Source organism: Molothrus aeneus, chromosome 6 (assembly GCF_037042795.1).
Source record: "Molothrus aeneus isolate 106 chromosome 6, BPBGC_Maene_1.0, whole genome shotgun sequence".
Classification (NCBI taxonomy): Eukaryota; Metazoa; Chordata; class Aves; order Passeriformes; family Icteridae; genus Molothrus; species Molothrus aeneus.
In genome coordinates this window covers 59,830,344-59,851,925 of record NC_089651.1, presented here as the reverse complement: position 1 = coordinate 59,851,925, position 21,582 = coordinate 59,830,344, and the positions used below count along the sequence as shown (strand labels likewise).

General features: G+C 47.5%; 1 protein-coding gene across 2 annotated transcripts; it reads right to left on the bottom strand.

The window, feature by feature from the left end:
• Positions 1 to 727: 727 nt before the first annotated feature.
• Positions 728 to 21,536, bottom strand: GCH1 (GTP cyclohydrolase 1). 2 transcript variants are annotated; one of them, XM_066551859.1, is made up of 6 exons: positions 21,196 to 21,536; positions 9,965 to 10,074; positions 7,759 to 7,814; positions 4,758 to 4,789; positions 3,772 to 3,856; positions 728 to 3,008 (listed from the first exon to the last, which is right to left on the bottom strand). In XM_066551859.1, the coding sequence occupies exons 1-6, from the start codon at positions 21,497 to 21,499 to the stop codon at positions 2,882 to 2,884; spliced, it is 714 nt and encodes a 237-aa protein (XP_066407956.1). In that variant the 5' UTR covers positions 21,500 to 21,536; the 3' UTR covers positions 728 to 2,881. The 2 variants fall into 2 exon arrangements, with proteins under 2 accessions (XP_066407956.1, XP_066407957.1); XM_066551860.1 differs by having other exon boundaries at positions 10,031 to 10,074.
• Between the last annotated feature and the right edge of the window lie 46 nt (positions 21,537 to 21,582).

Sequence of the window (21,582 nt, the reverse complement as noted above, 5' to 3'; positions counted from 1 at the left end):
ACACAGACCCTGGGACCCCTTCCCTTGCACTGGGCTGCTCTGCTCCTCACAAGTCTGGGATCCATGCATTTTATTTTATTTTATTTTATTTTATTTTATTTTATTTTATTTTATTTTATTTTATTTTATTTTATTTTATTTTTTATTTTATTTTATTTTATTTGCCCTGAATCCCAGCAGTATCTGCTTCCTGGGAGGCTGGAGGACAGAAGGAATGGCTTTAAGCCAATCTGCCCACCCTGCACCCATGGGCAACCCAACCCAACCCAACCCATGGGCAACACAACCCAACCCAACATCAGTCCCTTGTCACAGATGCTGATGGGATTTATTTGTTCACGTCAGGAGCCAGGAATTTCCTCAGGCCAGTGTGAGGTCCAGGACAGCTGAAGAAGGGTACAAAGGGTGCAAGGAGACTGTGAGACCCCCCAGGCTCAATGGCAGGAGCAGCCACTGCCCCTCACCACCCCTGCTCCAGTGTATCTGCTCTGGATTCCCCTGGCTCCAAGCAGCAGTGAGAAGAAGGTGACAACAAATCCTGGAGGTTTTTTTTGCTTCCCAGTCACCAGCTGGGGACTCCCCTGTGGATAACAGCACCCAGCACCCAGAGGAGCAACCCAGCACCTCATCCATGGGTGAAAACCATCTCCACATGAGGGGAGGGAGCTCTGTCCCTTCCCCTGTGCAGGGCCATCACCTCCAGGTCCCCAAGGATGCTCCCACTCCAAAGGATAACATTTTGCTTTAATGATTCAGAGACAATGCACTGGTGAGCAGTACAACAGGGGCTGTACATCCTTTACATATTTACACACGGGGTGTAGTTAAAGCTCCTGTGTTTGAACAATGCTGACATCCCAAAAAACCCACTGAGATTGACAACAGCAAAAAATGGGAACGAAATCCAAGGCCACGAGTAGAGAGAGTTGTGTTTTAAGGACTACAGGTCACATGGAAATAAAGAACAGTGGTGGTGCAACGTGAACTTTATCCTGAATAGAGATAAGTGGTTAAAACACAACTTTTTTGGTGCCTCAGGACCAAGAGAGTGTTTTACAGAGACTTAATTCCCAAACTGAAGCAAGGAAAGAGAAATAAGTGTATTGGTGTGTGCCCCTTTGGTCCCCAAAATCTCCTTCCAGTCGAGCTAAAAGGAGAGGTTCACTGCCAAGCTCAGGCAAGAAAGATTTAAGGCTTTTCAGCTGGATATTTGTAACATACTGAACTGAAAACTGGCAATTTCAGGAAAACAAATGCCATGGAGTTGGTGTGGCTTAGCAATGTGCAGCACAGCTTGTTCACACCAGAGACAAACACTGTCACAGCACTAATCCTACAAACCCAGGGCAGAGGACGCTCTAGAAGATTCTCCCTATGATGCTGTGAAGGTCCTCAAAGTGAAATTAGTGAAATTAAACACATGAGCTTGTTCTTGAAAAAGCTCTTTAGGCCCAATCTGACCAGACGTGATTTTTACTTTTGTTTGGAACTGGAGCAGGAGGGAGGAATTTTGGTGAGATGGAGCTGGGCAGAGCAGGAACTGCCCGAGCTTCAGGGACACTTGGATTGATGTCCAGCAAAGCAGAGAGAGAGCCCTGGGAAGCTGTGGGCATCCACCCCCCTGGCTGACATCTGTTTTGCAAGCTCAGTGTGAGGAGGGTGGTTTTCATTTGCTCCTCATCTTTTCCCAATTAAAAGTTACAAAACACCCATTAAAATGGTAACAAAGCAGAAGTTCAGCCAAGTCCAGCTGGACTGAAACTTTTTGTACCAATTCTGCCACTTACAGAGGTTGCCACATACACAGCAAGGGGGGGGAAATGTGGTTTGATTCATCCTGGTGGTCCTGGAAATGCTTTTGTCAGCTGCTCTTATGAAATGAGAGCTGTTGTCATCCCAGGTTGCTCTGCCCTGAAGTAACCCAACCTGTGGGCAGGGAGGGGAGGTACCATGTGCTTTGCTCAGGATTTCATGCTCACCTTTGGTCCAGCATTGGAAATGGAAACCTTGGAATGCTTGCAAATCATAATTTTCACATTGTCAGACTAATTTTAGCTTCTCAGTCTAACCTGTGAAAATCCAAGATGGAAAGCTCAAGATATAAATATTAAAAACCTCTTTGGATACCTCAGTACTCTGCAGACTCTGCAGGGTTTTTTTTCCTCTCCTCTGTTAAAGTTTCCTTAAAAACAGTAAGAAACTGACAGTTCAAGTGGTCAGACCTTCTGAGGCACAGAGAAAAAGGTGCATAAACCCCTTTGTACTGAGACAGGGCTGTGCCCCAAATAATTCAGAAGTTAATTCCCTGCCTGTTAAGAGGATAGGAAAAATGGAGTTTACACATTTCTCAAACAAACAGAACAAAATACACAGAAAAGGAAGATTAATACTAGCAAGAATATAAAACACACCAGAGGTAACAATTCAGAGGTATAACACACATATCCAGGTACTGAAACAGCCACTGCAGGACTTGCAATAAAACATGGTCCAATAATTCAGGACAATCCCAACCCTACAAAGATCCACATCCTTTCAGGTGTTTCCTGTGCTGCTCCACATTTATTCTAATAAACACAACATATTCACTTCACTCCTGAACCCCACTTCTCTCCTAACTGCTGGATATTCTGCATTATGGATGGAAAAACATTTCCAAACTCCTATTTGTGGCTTGTAACTCTGTGGCATCAGCATCAGTGGAAATGCAGGAGGAGCCTCCCTCATCCCACCTTCCCCAGGTGCCACCAGGAGCCTTTCACTGCACCAGGACAATGACAACAATTCACAACGATTTAGTTTAGAGCTGGGACGTGGGAACAAGGACAGACAGTGACACAGGACAGGACAATCCAGAGTGCATCCAGAGGGTGACACAGTTTCAGCTCCTGATGAGGGTCAGGAATTCCTCCCGGGTCTTTGGATCCTCCCGGAACACGCCCAGCATGGTGCTGGTCACAGTTTTACTGTTCATTTTCTGCACCCCACGCATCACCATGCACATGTGCCTAGGAGAGAGCAGAGAGGAGTCAGGGCACCAGGAACACTCCTGGGGAAGGGAATCCCACAGGGGGAGATGGCTCTTACACGGTGACATTCAGTTCTGGGAAGGCCACAAAACCTCCACAAGCAGAATTGGCATCTGCGGCACCTCAGCTGTGGAAGGGTCACATCCTCAGCCACTGAGCTCTGCCTTCTCTCCTCTGATCCCAGGAAAATCCCACCTTCCCAAGGTGCACTCTGATCACAGGACATGCCTGCTGCTGGTCCCAGGCTCTGCACTGCTCCAGGAGGCAGGAGGAGCACAGGGCATGGACCTGGTGCAGCGGGGACAGCTCCTCCCTGCCACACCTCCACAGAGGATCAGGCAGGGCCCACTTTAAATGCGGGCTCCAGCACATCAGGATCATTGGTTTTTTTATTACTACTAGTAATATGTTAATATTAATAGGGTTATTGTTATTGTTATTGTTATTACTAATCCCTCTGACTGATAACCAAGCATAGCACAGAGATACCACGCACCAGCCCTGCAGCACAGGGATCCCACAAAGCCATGATCCCACCCCTGGAACTCCTGGGATCCCACTCACGGGACACCTGGGATCACACAGAGCTGGGATCCCACCCATGGAACTCCTGGGATCCCACCCCTGGAACTCCTGGGATCCCACCCATGGAACTCCTGGGATCACACAGATCTGGGATCCCACTCCTGGACCTCCTGGGATCCCACCCTGGATCCCCCCCTGGAGCTCTGGGATCACTCACGTGGCTTCCACGACGACGCCGACCCCGGCGGGCTGTAAGGCCTCTGTGATGGCGATTGCGATTTGTTTGGTAAGGCGTTCCTGCACTGAGGGAACAACAGGGAAATCAGGCTCCCAGAATCCCAGAAGGGTTTGGGTTGGAGGGGACATTAAGGCTCATCTCATTCCAAACCCCCCAGCGTGGGCAAGGACACCTTCCACCAGACCGGGTTGCTCCAAGCCCCATCCATTCTCTTTTCCATTTGTATCCTGGAACAGACCTCTTATTTTCTTGTTTGTCTTTGGAGCCATTTTGCATTCCATCTCTCCAACCACAATTTGTTCTACCAGCTCCTCCATTTCCTATTTTGCAAGAGGATTTTCTTGCCTCTCTGTTCTGTTTCAGTTTTTAATGTGTTTGTTCCCAACGTTCCTGCTGCACCATTTATTCCACACGCCCAATTTCTCTTCTTAGGGAAAGGAAACTGAGATCAAAAATGAGCTTTGTCCTGCAAAGCTTTACTTCCTGCAGCTCTAGCACCCTCTATTCACCAGCCTGGTGGTCACTGAGACTTCTCTTGCCAAGACCAGGCCAAATTTAACCACAGGACAAAGGCAGCAGGATCAGCCCAACTCAAGGTTTAGACCCTGCAGCTTCCTCTCCTTCTCAGGAGCAGGAGGCAGCTCTTGCTCCATTGCCTCAGACAAGGATTCCTGAAGGCATCTCTCCAAATCTCTGCAGGAGAGCTCATCCCCAGCAGCATCCAACTGGTTTAGCTATTCCTGGCAGCTCTACCTGGAGCACATTCATCCCTGGAATCAGTTCCAGCCTCCATTTAGCTCCCTAGGCAGAAGTTACCTTCACTGGGAATGCAGGGGCTAAGAACAATAACATAACCTCTTCCAGAAGAGTTTTTCTCCCCTCTTAAACTCCACATCTACAGTTACCAGCTCCCTGCACTGACTAGGAGAGGAGAGCACAAAACAAACACCAGATTTTGTGTTTACCTTGTAATCTTCTACTGTATATTTCCACGATCCTAAAGGAGAAAGGAAAAAGACAATATTACAGTTATTTCCAGCTGGCCACTGACTGACCTTCACAATTAATTTGGTGCTGTCAAAAGAGACCCCTGTGCTGACCTGTGTAAGTCCTTGGCTGTGAGGAGCATCTCAGACTGCCCTTGGCACATCACTGTGTGGAGTGACAGGTTCCCCCCACCTGCAGCTCCAGGGACTATTTTAGGGCAAACCAGTCACTCCTCTGGTCTCTTTCTGCTGGTTTGGAATTCCTTGTATCCCCCACCCACCTGCATCACACAGCTGTGAGGGAATTCACATCCAAAGTCTCCCTGCACCCTAATTCCTGAACATTTTCCCATGCTTCAGACTAGACCAAATGCTGCCTTAAGGTCACTTCAGATAATGGATGCCCAGAATGCTGGAATTGAGCAAGAAATGTTTTGGATTTTTGCATTTGACCACAAATTTAGCTGAGAACAATGAGACAGAGTTGGTCTTATTTAAAACAGAATCTCTCCACCCACTCATATCTCACCCCATCCTTCACATTTCAGTGCAGGGATCACCTTAATGGTCCCCTCCAATACAATTCCAAATTTAAGCCATTGGTGGCAGTGGAAGTGACACTCAATGAGAGCTCTAGAATCCACACATTTTAAAAAATCCATAAAATTGCTCTGTAACTGCAGGGGTTGTTCATGCCAACCTCAAATGCTTAATTACACTTCAAGTGGCCACAAAAAGGAGTTGCTGTAGCAAGCTTTGATACCTGTCTGGTCACACCAGACACAAGCCAGACACTGGCTGGCAGCCTCAAGCATCACTTACAAGAATCATCCCTAACAATGAGAGACTCTCCTGCTGGTTTTGAGAGAGAATTAAATGCACAAACTCCCCTCCAGCAATGAAATGGCTGTGTTACAGCATCAAACAAAGCAACACAATATTTAGAATAACCATATGGATAGGAAACACATATTGCACAGAAGAAGCCCTAACAAGGTGTTTATGTAAAAACAGTTATTTGAAAGAGCATTTTCATGCCTGAGCTTAAAACCCAGGGAAAGATGTTTGTTTACTGAATACAGGTCATCCACAACTACAGAAACTCACCACATAAAACTAATCCTATTATGAAAGATTAGGCCTAGAGCACCAGCAGCCTCTCAAATCTTTGCTTGAACACTGGCTGCATTATACAGGGCACCAAAGACAGGCACAATTTGGCCCCCAAACCTCTTCATGGGGAGCACTCAAAAGGGAGAACATTTTGTTATACAAGAATCTAATCTTTTCATTATTGCAGTATATGGGAGTTTCACCCTCACTTTAGAAAGAGGCAAGATTTGAGCTTTGAGCACAGTGCAGGAAGCCTTGCACATATTGCTGTAGGTTTCCATTCTGAGGATAAACAGGAGGAAATTTGTATCTTTCCAGCATCATGGTCCCACTTGCATTAAAAAAAAAAATTCCATGAAAAGCATTTTGAGCTCCTTTTTCCAGCTGCAGTCAATAGAGAAACAGAGACCAGAGCAAGCACAAACCAGTGGATGCACATTTCAAATGTGATCCTTGACCCTGCCTTGGAGGGAGCCCTGCAGAAATGAAACCCCGTGCTCAGGACAGTCTCTTCAGGAGGAATGGATTCTCTTCAGAAATCCAACAACACCAAACAAACCCTCCAGCCCTGCAGCACCTAAAGACCCACCCAAAACTCAACACCAGCCATGGGATGCCGCACACATCCCAAGCATGGTGAGCCAACAGGAGATGAGGACTTTGCCCAGCAGCTGCGGGTCTGACAGCTCAGAACCCCAGCCTGCAATTCCAGCAGCTCCTACAGCCACAAAAAAACAACATGCAGGAGAAAATCTACACATTGTAAAACACCTGTCCAGCCCTTCAACCAGAGCAAAGCCCACTCCTGAAAGCACTGCTGGGGGCAGGGAGGTGCCTCCCTGCAATGTGAATTTACACTGCAGAGATGTGAGATGTGACCTGCAAGGATCCTTCCCCTTCCAAACCCAACTCCCTGCTGTGCAAGCAGAGCCCAGAGCAGATCTGGCTCACTTTAGGACATTTTGCTGTCATATCCTACACATTTCTTACCTGCTAAGAAAACCCAGCAGGCAGGCAGATTTGCAGGGCTAATTTCTCATTAGTGTTACTGCAACCACAGCAGGATTAACAGACCCACCAGGGAAAGCAAAATCTATGTGGTCTTTCTGAGCTGCAGCCAAATCTTTAGATTTGTTTCTCCAAAAATGGCCCTTCCACTCTGATCTCAAATAATCTGCTTATTGAAGGGACCTACCATCCTCTTCCTCACCAGCATGAGAAAGTGTCACTTAATAACAAGAATCAGTGCAACAACTGATCCAAGGGCACTTGCTGAGGAAAAAAAGCTATTTTACATAATAAATGGATTTCTCAAGTATATCACAATTGCTTTGTTTCTTAGGCTGAACTTTATCTATAAAATCTACCCCACAGCACTCTTAGCAAGTGTTCAGTGAAAGAAAGAAATGTCAAATTTTTCTGAAGAGTCAGCCAAGAGATGAAAGCTTTAGATTTAATTTATATCCATAAAATGTGTTCATTTACAGATTTTTGTGCTTATTAGTCAATTTACACCCAAGTGGTAAAGAGAGCTGGAAATTCACACTGATTTTTGTGGCCTGCCTTAGAACATAATCAAATTCTCTTGTTCTTTGCCTCAGAGCTCCCTGCAGACCCCAGGGCTCTGGTGGAACCTACAAAAGCATCAGGGCTCTGCTGCAGCCGCTGGTGAGAATTAACACACAGCTCCAAGACTTATCTGTCCTCTCCACACAAATAAAACAATGCTGAGGATTGATCTAAATCCAAATCCAGGACACAAAGTGGGCTGAGCTTTAGAGGGAGAGGAGATTAAAAAGATTAGCACAGCTAGCACAAGCCTGGAACACTTTTTCCAAATTAGCATCATTTTCATTAGAACACTTACCTAGCGAGCTTGCTGAGGCCAAGCACTTGTTTGTTGGGGAGATAACCAATGTGTACCTGGACAGGGGAGAAGAACCATTAACAGCAGCAAAAGCACCCTCCCAAGGGCAGGTGAAACTCATGCACAGACAATGGGATGTGCATTTGCCCCAGAATTAACTCTCAGCATGTGGGAGGAACATGGCACCATGCAAGCCTGGGGAATTGTGGAGCTGAGGCTGGGAACATCTCATGAGGTCCTGGTGAAGAACAGGGGAGTTTTTCTGAGGGGGAGAGAAGTCACAGCTCTTCAAGAGTCAAGGCTGATGTTCCAAGTCTCAGGAATGCTACAGAACACTGCTGCATTTGGGTACAAAGGCAGTCTCTAGTACTCAGCACAGCACTATTTGTCTAAAATAAACATGCTTTTCTTCCAAGACCTTAAATGGATTTAGGGAGAGGAAGGAAGAGGGACTGTGCTTTACTTCCAGTGGAAGTTCTGGTGGCAAGAAGTACTTTGCCACCAAAAATCAGGCTGCACTTCCTGATTTGATTGTTTTTCTTGTTTTAGTATCAGAGATCACTGGTGATTAACTCAGCTTCCATCCTGCTCAAATATGGATTTGCTGAACATGTACTTGAACTAAACTGGAAGAAGTTTTGCAGAAAAGTGCTCAGATATGGAGGGAAGGACATTTAGCTCCTTGTTTTTAGAAATCCACTGAATTCCAGTGGGTTTACAGTTATAACAGATTATAAACCAGGCCTTGTGCCACTGTACCAGAGACTTGGAAAATGAGCCAAGCTAGAGCAGGGGAGTGTCAGTGGGGGATTCTGGCTTTGCCTGGAGGCCCCATCTCAGAATCCTGTGCTGCTGTACCTGCAGTGGAGGTACCACAGTGCACCTGATTACCTGGCTAACTTGCTCATTCCTACCCCTCCTGTTAGGCAATCAACCCACTGACACCTGAAAAGACATGAAACATTTCAGACAAAGTGAGAGACACCACTTAGAAATTAGCTTTGAATCCTGTTCCCCATATTTTTGCAGATTTCTTAATTTCCTGTGAGGTAGAACTGCAAGTGCAAGACCTACAGGTCAGGGTTTGCAGCCTGTTTGGGGCACCCAGCAGGGCAATGGTTACTCTGAATATTCAGAGCCATACCAAGTCATTTTATTGGATCAGTTGTTGTTTGTGAGGAGATTTCTCCAAACCACATAGGCTTAACAGCTGGATGTAAAAAAAATGCACACATTGCCACAGGAATAATGGGGAGAATATACACAGTGCACACAACCAAGAGTAACAGGCACAACAGAAAGCTTGCACAGAAAAAGAGGTTATCCTGTTCTCCAATATAAAACACCAACAGCAAGAAAAGAAAGCAGACAAACCTGAATTGATTCAACTAAATAAACAGCTGGTTTCTGTTCATGTATTTTATTATGGGGAGACAATTTGCTTGGAACATATGTGGCACTGATTGAATTTTATAGACAACACAAGCACGTGCTGCTCTTGGACCTGTGAGCACTTCATGGTAACAGATGGCTCAGGCTGAGCTCCATCCTTCTGTGCTGATAGGGGACTGAAGAGGCTGAGATGTGCAGCTCCCACTCAGAACTCTTCATCACCTCTGCAGTGGTTAAGTGGAGAAATTTTATTTTCTAAAGTTGTTGGGAATACAATTCCAGCACCCTCTGAAGCACCAGCCCCTTTCACAGGAGTCCCCAATCAAGCACAGCCAGTTTTGGCCACCCTCTCCCTGACCTGGCTCACATAATTAAGGCAGGGCTGCTAATGAGTTTGTTCCACTCACAGAGGGTTTCAGAGAGATGGATGTGCTCTGGATAGCTCTGAGCCAGGAGCTAAATCCATGACAGAGCCAGTGTGCAGGGTGAGCTGGTTTAATATCGAGATGTCTGCCCTCAAGGCTTGCTGCTGCTTCATGGAGAAGAGCTTTGATATGAAATGTCAGAAACCATTAGATTACTTAGACTAGGAAAGGTTGAGCATTATATTTCAGGAGCTTAAATTCAAATAAAACCTCACATTAAGGAGGCCTTCCTTATTTGTATTCTGAAGATTAAACTTCTAGAACTGTAGCCGTAAGCAGCAAGTACTTACAGCCTTAAAAAGCTTTGTAGCTACAGCTGCAAGGTCTTTTACATGTACTTAAGGTCTTTTATTGTGCATTCCCACATTTGTACTGTGAGGGAGAGTTACCTTTCCAACAAATGGAACGAGGTGATGCTCACACAATGAGAACATGTCTATGTCCTTCACAATTACCATCTCATCATGGTCTTCGTCGAAGATGGCGTCGTTCAGGACATCTGAAATCAAACATTTGCATTAAAAATAAACTCAAAAATCGTGGCAGGCTCTTCCAGCCAGGGCCTGAGAAAGCTTGTAGCAAAGGCAGAACTCTCTCAGGGTTATAGATTTTAGGGTTAAGGTGTGGGAGGGAAGTGAGGAGTAACATCACAAGCACGTTTTGGTTTGGGTACAATCCCACATTTGCCCCGGTGTCACCTTGCCTACGTGCTGCACCAGAAGTCAGCCTGGAGTGTTCTATTTAATTAATAGCTTGAGCATGGGTTAGAACAGGTCTGGTCTCTGCAGAATTACTGACATCTTAAGAGCAATTAACAGCTGACACTGTGGGCTTCCATCCGTGCTTCCACCAAGCAAAGCCGGCCCGAGGTCAGGGAAAACCTAAAAAACCACCACAGTGGCTCCTGCAAACACTTTAACAGCATCATTATTGTCTCCAAGAAGGCTTTGCATGCAAATTTCATCCTGCAGCACACCAGGCAGCAGCTGTTCAGGTACACACAGAAGTCAGAGACACATCTGGGGAGAGATTTGCTGTCCTGATCTGAAATGGGCAGGCACATCCACACTCCAGCCTAATTCTGCAGCTCAGAGTTGGCAGAAGAGTGAGGTGCAGAAACTCCCACAGAGACAGAAGGGAGAAGAGACAGCTCAGTAAGAAAAGGAACACATTAATGACACCTGGCTAATCTCAGAGCTCAGCAGAATGGATCCTCAGTTGATTTCCCACTTTCATCAGTCCCTTGACAAATCCCCAAACAATCCTGGCACATCAGTCTCCACAGAGATTGTAGGCACCTGGACCATGCTCAGAGATCTTAAAAGTAGAATAGTCCCAAGTCAAGAAACCAGGTCTTTTGAAGAACAAGAGAGAAAAATTGTGTATGAAGGAGAAACTTGCAGGAGAGAACCAGCTGTACAGGAGGGCTGATAATAAGGACAAGGAACTCTGCAAACAAGTTCAGCTGGAAGCCACAGTGGCTCCTTGGAGCTACTTCCAGGAAAGCAGAGTCCCACACACCACAGCCAGAACAGGGCACTCAGGGACTGCCCTGCATGCACCAGGGGGCACCTGCAGGGGTGGTGACACAAATCCAGCAGGAGTGGTGACACAAACCTAGTGATGGTGACACAAACCCAACGGCGGTGGTGACACAAACCCAACGACGGTGGTGACACAAATCCAGCAGTGATGTCTGCTCTGCTTGCCTTGGTGCCTTTCCCTGACACACACATCCAGCTAATGGCCACCATCTGCTGTCGATAAGGGATCATCATCATGGAGCATTTTAATTTCCTGCCTGCTATCAGCCCTGCACAGGTAACCCTGGAAACTGCGCGCCAGGCGCTCCGCCTGCGACACAGGATCCTTCCTGAGAAGGGCTGGCAAGCTCCAAGGCAGCCAGGATGAATCCCAGAAGGGTTTGGATCAGGTCAGAGGGCAGGAATAGGGGCATGAAAAAGGCCAGGGAACAGCTCTGTGAAGGTACATGATTGTGATCTTTGAATTTCTGGGTCTGGTTTAAACCAAGCACTGCTGGAGAGGGTTTTGATTGCACAGGCAGCATCAGGTAGTTGTGTAACTGTGAATTCAGCCAGGCAAAGGGAGAACCCAAAACAGGATCTGAACAGGCTCACAGGAGAGGGAAGGGGAGGCAGAGCAGCAGTCTGGGTTCTGAGCTCCCTCCTGCAGCACTCTGCAGCCGTGCCATTTCCACAGCAGAAAGGCAAACAGTGGTTGCACAAAACCTGCTGCCGTGGCCAGAGTTATTAAAACAAAATCCAAACAGATCCACGAAGCATCTCCAGAGTGACTGCTGCTGTTATTGGACCCCCAGCTCAGGTCACACCAGCCTCACCAGAAGCATATCAGAGCCTGATGTCAGATATGGATTTACGTCAGTGCACGAGCAAAGCAGATTGTTCAGAACAGCCAGAAATGGCCCAATTCTCATTAAGAGTCCTGGTGTGTGACACAGAGCAGAGCTACAACAGAATGAACTTCACTCATGAAGCCTCATACCCATGTGTATATGGATGGATTTACACTAATTAACATATAAAATATATATTAGTAGACCCTCACAAACTTTCTCTCACAGCTGTGTTGTATCATGGACACAGCTCAGCCAAAGAGAAGTTTTAGTGACCTCAGAAGTACCACACAGGCAACTCCAGGAACAAAAGGCACCCTGCATCCTTCTCAGGGCCAGAGCAATCAAACAGGAGCACAAAGGGCACCCACCCTTCTTGCACATCCCCTCCAATGCCACAGCCCAGCCTCAGCAGTGCGAGCACTGCCCCAGCACAACCAGGGGAGTTTTAGAGGTAAGAAGACAGATCTGCACATCAAGAATTGCAGCCACAGGGCTGTGAGGACCTTAAAGCTTCTTGTTTATAGTGGTCTTGCCATTTTTTAAAATTTATTTTCTTTTATTTATTTATTTAATATTAGCAGCAAGTAGCAGCCAGGTCACAGACAACACCTGCAGCTGTGCCTGCAGTGAGATGTGCTGATTTTGTCAGCACCAGCTACTCCCTCAGAAGAAGGGCCCACAAAGGAAGAAACCAGCTCAGTGTTAGGCCCTCCAAAAACTCCTCCACAAGTGCCAGGTGATGCAAGGACACAAAGGTAAAACCAAGCATGAGGCTGAAGGCCACCACCTGCATCAATGACCACGGTCTAGAGTGGCCATCCACCCCTACTCTGCTCCAGTCTCTACTTCACAAGGCTCTCTTCCTGAAAGTCAGCACAGCTTGAAGCCTGCCCATCCCTAGAGCTCCCCCTTTGGAGCCCAAGCCCTGAGTTGACAAAAGCAGAGTGAGCAGAGCATCTTTTCACAGCTGCTTCTCCCTGTGTCCCACTGCAGCAGCTGTTTGCAGTGATCACACAGGAGACACTTCTCTGGCACAGACTCAAACACCTTGTGCAGGGAGGCAACACCATCTAAATTTGTTTTTTTTAAGGTTTTTTAGAGGTTTTTTGAATTTTTTTCTATTTTTTTCCATTTGCAATAGCATCAAACAGGGTTCATAAAAGCTCAGCCTGTGTGCTGTAGCACATGTTCTGGAAAATTTAACAGAGCTGAAAGGACAGAAGGGGAAATAACCTCAGACTAACCAGGCCAGAAGAAAAGCTGGGCACAAATTTTTGCCCCTTTTCCCTTTTCTTTCACTCTACCTACCAGACCATGCTGCCTGCTTCACTAGTTTGACTTCATGGTTTGTACAGTCAGGGTGCTCTCTAAATTATTCCAGCTGAATTTTCCTTCAGCCAAAAGTTCAGTTCCTGGTGCAAAAACTTCAGTGGGCTGTTGAAACTAAGCAGTCACCTGTGCTGCAAGTTAACTCCTGAAACAGAGCAGAATTAATTTGCCCTTTATCTTCAAAAAAGAGTTGATAAAATGAAAAATCAGAACTGGATGAAGACAGAATGAGAAAGACCTTTCAGGATTGTGCGTCAGAGCTCAGCAAAGATACCTGTTGCTATAGAAACTATTTGCATGGCTTTAATGTGACACGGGAAAGCAAAAGCACCTCTGGCAAGCAGAGAAGGCAGAGCCCACCCAGAATGGGCTCAGGGGGCGAAGGGGAGGAAGGATGGCAGCACTGCAGCAGCCTCACAGCACTCCAGAGCTGCTTTTTTCACTGTGCTGGGATGAAGTGATGCAGGCTGCTCTCACCAGGGGTTTAAGCACTTCCCTGTGGTGTTCAGTTGCCTCACAGCTCCGATTTAAGCGCAGGCTGCTCAGTGCCAGCAGGATCAAGGCAGCCTCAGGAGCTCCCTGACACTGCTGCTGGAGCTCACCCATCCTGGCAGGGACAGGAGGCACAAGGTTCTCCTGGCCCCCATTTCACAGGTCCTGGCTGTCCCCACTGTCCCTTGCTCTCCACAGTGGCAATGCCACAGGCAGGGCAGGAATGGGCTCAGGCCAAGGCAGGATCACATCCTATGGGACAATTCACACCCCTCAAACAAACTAATGTGACCGTGTTCACAGGGGTCCAAGGATGAGGGAAGGGACGAGGATCTGACTCCATGTTTCAGAAGGCTTCATTTATTATTTCATGATATATATTATACTAAAACTATACTAAAAGAATAGAAGAAAGGATTTCATCAGAAGGCCAGCTAAGAATAGAAAAAGAAGGAATGAATAACAAAGGCTTGTGTCTCAGAGAGTCTGAGCCAGCTGGACTGTGATTGGCCATTAATTAGAAACAACCAACATGGGCCAATCACAGATGCACCTGTTGCATTCCACAGCAGCAGATAACCATTGTTTGCATTTTGTTCCTGAGGCCTCTCAGCTTCTCAGGAGGAAAAATCCTAAGGAAAGGATTTTCCATAAAAGATGTCTGTGACAACTAAAGCAGTGTCTGAGCTCAGACACCTCCAGAACACAGAGTTACACCCAAAGCAGTGGCAGGGAGCTCACATGAGCCAGGAGCAGGTCATGGTTTGGAGGGTGCTCCAGAACAGCAGTGCCAGGAGCCAGCCCAGGCTCACTGGTCTTTAAGGCAGAAGCAGCTGGGGAATGCTGGCAGATATTTCTGGTTGTCTTTCTCAGAGTTCCTGCCCAGCTGAGGACAGATGTGACCTTCAGCAGGAGACACCAGTTAGCAGCTGCATGTGTGGCAGGGAAACCAGCAGACTGCAGGGTCAGGATGAAATCTGGAAGGGAACTGCTGGAAAAACCTCCCAGCTACTGCTGGGTAAAGCAGTAAAATGTAAAGTTAAACCTGACTTCGTTTTTCATTATTCATGTGATGACATTACAGGTAACTGTAGTTAGGGACAAGACTCCAGACAAGCAACAAGAAAATTATTGCAGCCTTTGAGTATAAAAAAGGCACCAGGAATTTATTATGCATTAAGAGACCCAGGCTATAAAAACATTAATGTAAAGGGCTTGTACTGCTGCAGAAAGTGAATGACTTCAGGTTGCTAAGAAAAGGAGGCTCTGGGTATGTCATTTGCTTCAAGAAGTCTTGAAGAGCTCTAGAAAGAGGCACAGCCTGGGATGCCACATGACTGTTTAAATAGGCAATAGGGTTCAAATGATGCTGAGAAATGAACACTTGTGACAACACACCTTCCTAGCAGGAGCCAGGAGAAACCTTAGACACAAAAGAATTTACAAGTTTCTGGCTACTATTTCAGATTTCATCACCAAAAGTCTGGAAACAGATTCTCAGCTTCAGACAGGAACATTTGCTTCAGAAGCAAAGCTCAATCCCTCAGTTACCAGAAGGGAGGTGAAGCAGACGTGTGATTCAAGGGACATTTCATGGAAGCAAAGATAAAGGAGCAGCATTATTGCTGTTCAGCTAATTCTGGCTGAGATTTGTACAGATTTGTTTATTTTCCTGTGAGATACCCTCCATGTTGTAGTGAGACTGGAGTCTATTCATAACACACCAGCTACTGCAGACAGATGAAGCCAAGATTAGGTTCTAGAAGTTGTCCTCTGCCAGGAGGTTTCTTAATAAGAGGGAAAGCAGCATTATGGAGATGCTCATTAAAATGTATCAGGATTTTTCAATAACCATTTCAATGCCCCATGCGACAGAAGGTGCTCATCCACACTTCTTTCTGAAACTGAAACAAAGGAAAAATGAAAGACAAAACACTTTAGAAGGGCAACATGAAAGATCAGAAGCCGGCAACAGCTCAGATCCAAGAGGTCACAATATTTAATAAATTCCTGACAAAACCCAACCAAGCTTAGTGTTACTTGAGCATTAACAGGAAGGGGAGATGATCCAGGAAAGTCCCAGTTCCCAGAAGTTTCACTGCATTTAATGTGTGTTCCAGCATGGTAGGTTTCCCTTCTGTGGGGGCAGAGTTTGAAGAAACCCCAAAAATCCTCTCTCTGAACAACCCTGAATTTCCCACCCCCTGGTTTACCAGAAGCAAGCCCTGGCTGGAGCAGAGCAGTGCTGAGGTTTCAGCTGTTGCCAGATCCCAGTGCTGCATCCATGTCCTCATGGATGAGCCAGCAGCACCTCGATTCCAGGAAAACACAGCAGCTCCCCAGCTCCAGCAAAGGGCAGTGCTGCTGATCAAACAGCCTTGTTTGCTCAAGGCACTGTGTGTTTTGACACAGCAATGCTTAGCACCTCAGCACAGCAAACCAAGCAGGCTGGAAAAATTTAGGAGCTTACACCATTGCTGTCCTCTATAAAAAAAACCAAATCCACACTGACTAGTAGAAAAGATTATTAAGGCTGAATTTTTTCACCCCACAGTGTAGGAAAAGCACATAAACTGCTGAGTGAGGAAATGACCCAACTAGTTTATTGCTTTGAAATAAAAGCTGCCCAGCAGAGTCACTTGGTTTGCAGGCAGCTAACACACAGCCTTTCAAACCAACTAGTTTATTGCTTTGAAATAAAAGCTGCCCAGCAGAGTCACTTGGTTTGCAGGCAGCTAACACACAGCCTTTCAAACCACAGAGGTCCAGGAAGCAAAGTCATCCCCTCCCGGTATTTCTGAATTTCACTTCCCTGTTAAACACACTGAAAGGATGGGTGAACCTGCCAACATGCCTGAGAGCTGCTCACATGAATAAAGGCTGGGACACCCCCCTGGCAGCAGCTCCCACCATCACCAAGCCCAGATTGGTGACCAAGTTTTGCTTTGAGTTTTTGTGGCCGATGAGAACAACTTAACTTAACTTCCTCCTGCAGATGCAGGCAGCTGGCCCAGCCCTGGGCCTAACGTTTCCTGCAGGATTACACAATCCAAACCAACTCATTTGTGACCCACCTTTCAAAGGCAGGATCACTGACACTGTTTCTGTAACTTACCAGTTGCTTGGGTCTGAAAGCTTCAGCTTCAGTTGAGTTTGTGCTGTCTGCAACCTTGTATTTCCATTTATTCTCATTCTCATTTCACACTCATTTACTGCCTTTGCACACACTTGTGCTTTGCAGTATTTATTGTTAGACCCTCAGACAGCACCTCTGAGCATGCCATGAAGCCTTTAATAAAAGGAGGGACAAGGTTTGACCTTTGTGTGGCAGGTAGCTGCCTCAACCAGCTCTCACAAAGCTGAAGGCACCTGGCTCTCACAGCCCTGCTGTTAGCCCTCACCAGCCAAGGGGGCTACTCTGAAATACAATTTACACCCAGAAATAGGAAGCTGATAGATCTGACCCTGGAAAAAAACCAGATGTTTTTGGATGCTGGCACAGAAACACTGTATGAAATTGGGAGTTACTTTTTTGGTGACTTTCCTGCTCTGCCTTCCTTACCAACACATTGAGAGGTTTCTGTTGCAACAGCTGCCAGTCTACACCAGTGCTCAAGTGTCTGCACTGAGCTGTCAGGATTTTTAATCTGGTCCCCAGGTGGATTTTGTTTGAAATCACTAGAGGCATTCTTGCCAAGTGTGATGACTGGTACTACAGAAGTGGGAACAGCACATTTGAATACATCCTGCCAATGAAAGAGGTTGAGGCCTTTGGTAAAGCCAGGATTAATAAATGACAATCTGGAATTAACAGAAAGAGCCAGATACAGATATTTAACAAGTAAACTCTACTAATGGCTCTGACACACAACCCTGAGCAGCTGCAGAACACAGATAGCAGAGATGAATGGAGGGTAAGGCAGGAACAGTCTGCACTGCTGAAAACAAGGCAGGGAATACACAGAGTAGAAGCTGGAAAGCAGAATCAGCTTCTCTGCTGCTCACAAATCTGAATGGAGAGACAGAATTCAGGTGTTATCTTCCCTACAGTACTACAAAGTTAAGCTCTGGGAAATACAAACATACCAATACAAGCAGGTGTCATGGAAGCAAAGTGACAACACCCAGCACAGGAGATCAAATGACAGCACATTGAACCATGCTCCAAGTTATTATTATGTTTTCAGACACACAGAAACCAAAAAGCTCATGGAATGGTTTGGGCTGGAAGGGATCCCCAAAGGCCATCCAGTCCAACCCCCTGCAATAGCAGAGAGGGAGGTGAAAGTCAAGCACACCAAACACAGACCTGGCAGCAGGGCACAGCAACTTTACACTCTCAGGAGAGAACAGAGCTGGGGAAGGGGCTGGAGCCCCAGGAGAGGCTGAGGGAGCTGGGCAGGGGCTCAGCCTGGAGCAAAGGAGGCTCAGGGGCCCTTGTGGCTCTGCACAGCTCCTGCCAGGAGGGCACAGCCGGGGGGAATTGGGCTCTGCTCCCAGGGAACAGGGACAGGACAAGGGGAAATGGCCACAGGTTGTGCCAGGGGAGGTTTAGATTGAATATTGGGGAAAATTTCTTCACTGAAAGTGTGATATTGGCACAGCTGCTCAGGGCAAGGGTGGAGTCCTCTTCCCTGGAGGAATGTAAAAGCCACGTGGATGTGGCACTCAGGGACAGGGGTCAGTGGTGGCTTTGGCAGTGCTGGGGAAATGGTTGGACTCGATCTTAGAGGGCTTCTCCAACATAATTCTATAATTTGGGTGTGTATCTATCACATCTTCCTTTGTGCTCCTTTATGGAAAATGAAAACTCCATCAGACATTAATTGCTTCCCCCCTCCCCAGGGCAGATGCTGCAGCAGACGAGGTCACAGGGCTGATTTTAAAGCCTGTCCCTGCTCTGACATTCACTGCCCTGGGTCAGCTGTGTCACTCCCTCCTGGCTGCACACTCTGGCAGCACCTCCACTCCCTGTGAGCTCAGCAGGGACCTGTTGCAACACACACACTCTGCCTCTGGCCATGTGGTTGTACAACCACCACCACAGAGCTTTTACCTGAGGAACCTTTCTTGGGAGAATGGAACTTGCAGCTATTGTAGGAGCCCCTCATCTTCTGCCTGTTGCCGGAATAAAATGGAAACACTCCTCAAAACACACCCTGCAAATGCCTGCTTTAACCTCTGCCCACCCAGACAGCTCCACAGGAGGAGCTGAATAAGCTGCAAAAAAAGCCTGGGAAAACAAGAGGTCAGGGCTGCTTCTTGTCAGGTTTTTGGGAAGGGTTTGGGCTGGTTTTGGTTCATTTTCTTTTTCATTTGCTGGTCCAGGCAGAGAGCTGGATTAGTATAACCAAGGAACAGCACAGGATGCTGCAGCAGAAACAGCAGCAGTCCTACAGCTACTCTTGTGCCCAAATATTCTGTAGTTGTTGACTCCAGGGTTCATCAGGTATTTAAAACTCTCTAAAAAGAGTTTACTCATATTGATTCTCCTAACAAACTCTTCATCCACCACTTGCTTTGCTATCTGCTGTGGGCTTGTGCTTCAACTGCAGCTCTTCCTCCTGTTTGGCTGGGAAAAGTGGAAGCTGAGCATCCTGCAAGAAGGGGTGAGCAGCTGGAGAGTAAAAGGATTCCCCACCTGACAGAGGAAGGAATGTTGGTGTCACAGCTTCACATGATTTCCTTAAAAGAAAAAAGCAGTCCAGGAGCAGAGCACAAGCAATGACATTTTCTATCCTTGGACATAATCCAGCTCTCTCCCATGATAATCAGAGGAGGGGAGTATCCAGAACTACTCTGCTTAATTAAATGAATGTGAGAGATTAGAAGACCCCAGAGATCCCAGAGAACCCACCTCGGAGCAGAAAAAAGTTCTTAAAATTACTTCAGGTAACGTGAGCACACAAAACTGGCAGCAAGGTAAGAGAGGACTTAAGAAGGGCAGCAACCTCATCCAGGTTCAGCACAGAAATTCATGCTCAAATTATCACTGAAAATATTCCCTGTGCTAGAGCCTGGCAGGATGGCTGAGAGACCCTCCTGTACTTTACAGCAGGAAAATGAGGAAAGTTAATCCCAGTAAACAAAAGATGATACCTGATGAAACCTCACCACAAACACACCGTGCAACAGGACTAAGAGAGGAACAAGGATGGCCACTGCAGCCCAGAGCTGCTCCCAGCTGTGAACCAAAAACCTGGCTTGACCTGAAAGGCAGAACAACTTCCAGGGCAGAAATGGAACATAACAGTGGCACAAGAGTTTAAGCTGGCCATGAGTAAGTGAATGCTGGAAGTTGTAGAAATCTGATTTTGAAAGAGCCAACAGCAAAGAAATAAAAAAGAAACTAAACGCAAACCCCAGCCTTTAAGCTGAAGCACGGTGCCCTTAGAAAAGGGCTCTGATGTGCCAGCAGGAGCTCCCTGATGCCATCAATAGCACAGTTCAGCCTCTGCTTTCAGCTACAGCATCCTGATGGAGCCTGGGGCAGGCTCAGCACCCCAGGGCTGATTCCAGAGAGCAGGGCAGGAGCAGCCCTTCCTCAGCCACACTCAGAGATCCTTGCTGGCTCTCTCTGCATCCCTGACAGGGTGCAAAGGAACTGACAGGAACTTGCCTTTTACTGCAAGAAGGAGCAGAAAGGGGAATTCCCAAGCTCTCCAGGCTCCTTTTTACTGTTTGTACTGGGTATAGTCCTTAGTCAAGACGCTGAGAAAAGTGATGTAAAAAAGCAAATTTTCAAGTATTTACCCTGCACTGGAGCTTATTGATGAGAACATATCCCAGCCAGTTCCTTTCCTCACACCCTCACCCAGCAAGCAGAGACACTCAGCTGGGGCAGGGATGTGAGCCTGGGGTTCCTCTCCACACCTGCACTTGCTGCTGGGACCCTGAGATGGGGAAGGGATCTCCCTTCCTCTTCCTTTCTGCTCACCTCGCTTCCTTAAGTTTCATTCCCACCTTTGAAAAACCTCACTCGATTAAAGCACCGGCAGAACGGGACTTTGCCTGAGCAAATTCAACCCCCTTCTGTCTGCTAATGGAAACAAACCTGGATTGGGTTGGGTTGGTTCGGATTCCCACCCTGTCCGAGCACAGCCTCGCTCGGCCGGGGAGGGAGGAAGGGAGGGAGGCAACCCACAAGTTCCTCCGCCGGGGCTGAAAAAGTTTCCATCACAAGAGAGAAAGCAAAAGCACTTGCTCTGCTCACCCAAACGAGAGGCTTACGACAGAATGGAAACTTTACCTGCACAGAGTTTAATTTTAAAAAACCCCGAGATATTTGAGGAGGGAGGGGACAGCGAGACATACAGGTGATAACGAGCTGGGTGACGCGGTGACAGGACAGCGACGTTTTACGAAATCCATCAATTCATCAATTCCAAACTCCATCCCCGCAGCCCCGGGAGCGCTCCCTACCCGCGATGGTCTCCTGGTAGCCCTTGGTGAAGAACTGCATGGCCGTGGCCGCCCTCCAGGGCGTCTTGAGCAGCCCCTGCCGCTGCGGGTCCTCGCCCAGCGCCCGCAGGATGGAGGTGTAGGCGGCGGCCAGGCCGGGCAGGCTCAGCTCGTTGTCCTCCTCGCTGCGGGGCCGCTCTCCCCGCCACCCTTCCCCGCTGCCGCTCCCGGTGCCCGGGGCCCCGCGCGGGTTCTCCGCGGCCGCGGGCGGGGAGGGCGGCGGCTCCTGCCGCGCGTACCCGTTCCAGCCCCGCGCCGCCTCCATGGGCAGCGCTGCAGCGGGCCCGAGCCGTGCCCGAGCCGTGCCCGAGCCGTGCAGCCCCCGGGCCGTCCCTGCCCGTCCCGGCC